The sequence below is a fragment of the Vigna unguiculata genome, chromosome 8 (assembly GCF_004118075.2).
Source record: "Vigna unguiculata cultivar IT97K-499-35 chromosome 8, ASM411807v1, whole genome shotgun sequence".
Taxonomy (NCBI): Eukaryota; Viridiplantae; Streptophyta; class Magnoliopsida; order Fabales; family Fabaceae; genus Vigna; species Vigna unguiculata.
The window spans coordinates 33,028,339-33,033,078 of NC_040286.1; the positions used below are offsets into that span (position 1 = coordinate 33,028,339).

The window sequence follows — 4,740 nt, forward strand, 5'->3', positions numbered from 1 at the left end:
AAAATAAACAAAAAAAATATTAAAAAATTAACAAATGTGTGTCTTATAAACAATTTGGAGACTATTGGAAGGAATCACACAAAAAAAAACAAATATATAATTAAGGGTATGATAAGATGAAAAATATCTTAAAGATCTAAGAAAACTTTTCAAATATCAACATATATACTCAATGGTTGATAAAAAAAATGACGCAAAGAACAAATAATAAACATAATAAATTTTTATCATAGATATTATATCTTTTAAACTCCAATATATGTTGGATGGTGATAAAAAAATATTCATGACAATTACATTAAATTTTTATATTGTAGTAAATAAAAATTATTTATACAATTATAGTGAAAAAATTAAAGTATGATTGTAATGGGTTAGAAAATAAAAAATAATTAGATAAAAATTATCGAAATAGTATTCTACATGATGAAAATAAACAAAAATAAAAATATTAAAAAATTAACAAATGTGTGTCTTATAAACAATTTGGAGACTATTGGAAAGAATTGCACAAAGAAAAAATAAATGTATAATTAAGGGTATGATAAGACGAAAAATATCTTAGAGATCTAAGAAAACTTTTCAAATATCAACATATATACTCAATGGTTGAAAAATAACAAAAATTGTTTTAGCGAAATAAAAGAGTTATTGAAATGAAATAAAAATTAATAATAATAAGAAAAGATTTTTTTATATTACCAAGTAAATGAAATGTTTATGCTATTAAACACTTAAATTAAGAGTATTAAACATTCTCATGTGAAAGGAAAATATACAATAAATAAAAATATTAAAAAATAATAGAAATATTCAAATGTTAGACATAATTTTTTTTTAATTGACATACATCATTTTAACATAATTACATAAAGATTATGATAAGATAAAAAAATATATTGGAGATGCGAATGAGTTTCATGACAAACCAAATATTTAGAAGAAATAAAAAATAAAAAGAATATATAGGGTTACTTAATTAATTGTGAATATTTTAATAATTTAAACGATGATGAAAATATGGCGGAGACGGGTATTATGGCGGAGATATATTCATCCCCATTCCCAATTGAAAAAATCGGGGATTCCCCATACCCAGTCAATGCGGGGATTCCCCGTCAAAACGGGGACGGGTTCGGGCAATATCCACGGGGACAGGTTTATTTGCCATCTCTATATATATGCCATTTATTTTATATTTTGTTCTTAAACCAAAACATACCAACAAAATTAGATAACTTTTATAAATTACATAGAGCATATTTATTCGTTTGTATAGGTTATGTATACACTAATTCTTACAAACATAATAAATATATGGTTATTAATGAGTGAATCGAAATTTCCTAATTAGAGACTAATTATTTTGGTAACCAAAATCTAGCACCTAATGATAGTGACTAATTTAAAAACTAATTCATAATTAAAATTATTTTAATTATCAATTTAGAAACTAATTATAATTTTTTGGAACTACTTTAGTTGTCAATTTGATCACTATATAGCGACTAATTATTTTTTATCACTAAAATTAATCACTATTCAAAGATTTCATTATAGTGTACTACAACTTTATAAATTAGATATTTCATTGATAAGTATCAAACTAATTGTAAGTGACAAATTAACACAACTTCTAATAAAAATAATTTATTTCAAAATTGTATTTGAGTTTTTATACACAATTCCGAGAAAATCATTTTAACTAACCTACATAATTATTTGGAAGAACGTAATAATTCCTTTAAACATATTCTTAGTGTTTTGAAAATGTGGTGCTAGAATTTAATTGAGAACTTACAAAATAAGTTATAATGAATATATTATATCACATTAGGAAACATAAGCACGGTTTTCCATTCAATTCGCCATGTATGACTACAAGATAAAAAATATGTTATACATGTTAAAGATTCAACAAAATAAATTAATGTCAAATTCCTTTTTTTTAAAAATTCGTATATAAAATTATATAAACGTGAAAAATAAATGTAGTATAAAACACATTAAATTGTTAAAGAAGGTCACTATATCTTGTAACACGAAAAGTTGGTGCACAAATAATTCAAAAATCATCATCTTATAATTTTGGCATATCAATGAATATCACACTTCAATGATCTTTGTTCAAATTCAGAATCACCTTGTCTGTTTGGCTAGGAATAAAAAGCCGTAACTTCATAATTTTGTAAAAGTATAGTGACCTATGAGATTCATCAGACATGGTATTATAGAGTAAAAATTCGATGTAACCAAAAATAAATATCCAACAATGAATTGCATTTTTTCTAAAGAGAACTTTTTTACAGAGCAAAGGAACACTAATGTTAAGTTTATAACTTTTGGAAAATTTAAATTAGAAAACTAGTCAAGATATAACATGAATAGGAAAAAAAACAGCAAAGCGATACAACACCTAAAACAAACAGGTTCATCAATTCTAACTTCAAAAAGGCAAAAACATGAAAAGCAACAACCTCAATAAGCATTCATAATTTAGTCAAACAAACTGAACCCCATGTCATCATCAGATTCTTCAGCTGGCTCTTCCTTCTTTTCCTCTTCCTTTGCTGCAGCAGCTGGAGCACCAGAAGCAGCAGCAGGAGCAGCAACAGCAGCTACTGCAAATTTGCTTGGGTCCTGCATTTAAAATAAAACTCGTAAATAAATATGATGGGGAAACATAACCTACACCGTCAAAACGTAAAAAGCATTACCTTGAGATACTCCTTGACCTTGTCTGCCTCAGGGAAAGAATAATCTGTCTCAACGGCAACAGATAGAACATTCTTGTAGGCGTTCACAAACATATGTGGTGCAGCTGCAAGGGTTGGGAATGAAATAGCCAATGAAAGAGAAGTAGCGATCGAAACACCAGCAACAAACTTCTCAATAAGGTCATCCTCGGTAAGATCAAGGACTTCGGGGCTGAACACAGAGCCATTATCATAAACAGAAAGGACCACAAGCCCATATGAGAAGGGCCTTATGCCAAGCTTGGCAAGCAATGCAGCTTCGGAAGATCCAACCTTTTCTCCCTTCCTAATGAGTTCCACAGGGGTAATGATTTCCACAGTACCCTTGTTAATCTTGGTCGGAATGTTAAGTACCTATAATAGGAGAACGCACGTAAACATACCATCTAAATAAATAATAATAGAAACAACAAAAATAATTTAAAAACTACTTATTATGTTTAAGAAAACTGAATTCATGATTCATTAGAGAAGTTTGTAAGAACTCCTTAGAAATGGTATTATTTCTCAACATTTTCTACTACTAGACTTTAACACTTTCGCCCCCACAAATTCCAGTCTAGAAATTAGTTTTTAAGAAATCACTAACCTGGAAGAAAGATGTCTGAGATGGATCGAGGCCAGTGTTGCCAGGAGGAACAACGACATCAATTGGTGCAACCAAACCAACACGAGCAGGTGCTCCAACCTGTTGAACGAACAATGTTTGAATGAACATTCAATTAAAGAAAAATACAAACAATAGACACCAGTTGCAAAATAGAAACCTAATGAAAACTTCACAAGTAATAACATGGAACAAATTGTTCAAAAATGCACTTACTATTACCATCTTACAATCACGAAGTAATCATGATCACGATAATATAACAATAGAAACAACTACTAAAGAGATACATTGACTAACATGAGTCCACAAATTTTTAAAGAAACACATACCAACAACAATGGTAAAGAAGAAACATTAGCCAATATACAAAATGTTAAAATAAATAAAATAAGAATATAGAATAAAAGAGGATGAAAAATATCACTTTACCTTGTACTTAGCAACCTCCTCACTGACTTCCTTCAAGTCGCCCTTGGTGAAAATCAATCCCACATTGCCCTATTATAACGCAAAAACAAGTTCTGTCAACCAAGCAATTAAAACCCCAATACTCATTACAATTAGTTGAACAGAACAAGCAGTAGAAGCTTAAAAAGATTAAGGAGAAAGGGAAACTCACGACAAGGAGAGGGATGAGGCTGAGATACACGTTGTTGCCGGTTTTCTCAGCGTGGATTCTGACGGAGCGCTTCATCATGGTGTTCTTCCCCATGAGGACGACGGAGTCTCCGCGGAGACCCTTGCGAATGTTCTGGAGCTGGTTTGACCCCACGTTGTCGGCGTTGACCACGAGGATTTGACCGTATTCTTCGAGAAGCTGGCACAGCTTCCCATCGTAAGCTATCTTCTTCTCTGCCTTAGTCTGTTTTGGCGCCATTGTTGATGATGACGACGACGGAGTTGTCTGCGACCGTGAGTTTTGCACGGCAAAATCGAGGGCCAAGACGAAGCTCTGGCTCGGTCAAGGCGGACAGCAAAACGGTGCCGTCTCTTTAACCTCTTCTTCGTTGAGGTGTGGTGCGGAAGAGTGTGAGGGTAAGGGGGCAGAACGGAAGCGGGATAAAGGAAACTGTAGAATGGTTTGGTTATAAGTAAAGAATTTGGGTTTTTGAGAAACCTAAATCCCACGGTTGTGATTCATTTCACGTAACGAATCGGACGGCTTTAGTTTACACAGGCCCAATTGGCTTCACACAGAAAAAGTTTAGTTTGGGCTATTTTTCAAATGGGCTATTACTTACCTGTCTCTCCGAGTAAGGTTTTAATATAAAATCACATCAAAGTTAGTTTGTGCATTGTAGTTAAGTCTATTAGTATTTGTCTTCAGTATTTTCTTTTTTCTTTTTGTTAAATCACATCAAAGCAAGCTCATTC

General features: G+C 31.5%; 1 protein-coding gene across 1 annotated transcript; it reads right to left on the reverse strand.

The window, feature by feature from the left end:
- Nucleotides 1-2,259: 2,259 nt before the first annotated feature.
- LOC114194754 (60S acidic ribosomal protein P0-like) lies at nucleotides 2,260-4,437 on the reverse strand. Its single transcript, XM_028085146.1, has 5 exons — nucleotides 3,986-4,437; nucleotides 3,796-3,864; nucleotides 3,346-3,444; nucleotides 2,718-3,110; nucleotides 2,260-2,640 (listed from the first exon to the last, which is right to left on the reverse strand). The coding sequence occupies exons 1-5, from the start codon at nucleotides 4,241-4,243 to the stop codon at nucleotides 2,497-2,499; spliced, it is 963 nt and encodes a 320-aa protein (XP_027940947.1). The 5' UTR covers nucleotides 4,244-4,437; the 3' UTR covers nucleotides 2,260-2,496.
- Nucleotides 4,438-4,740: the final 303 nt, after the last annotated feature.

Coding starts and splice junctions, on each gene's coding strand:
- LOC114194754 (XM_028085146.1), bottom strand. CDS start 4,243: ATGGCGCCAAAACAGACTAAGGCAGAGAAGAAGATAGCTTACGATGGG. Junction 3,865..3,985: donor GCCTCATCCCTCTCCTTGTC/GTGAGTTTCCCT, acceptor GCGTTATAATAG/GGCAATGTGGGATTGATTTT. Junction 2,641..2,717: donor AGGTCAAGGAGTATCTCAAG/GTAATGCTTTTT, acceptor TTTTAAATGCAG/GACCCAAGCAAATTTGCAGT.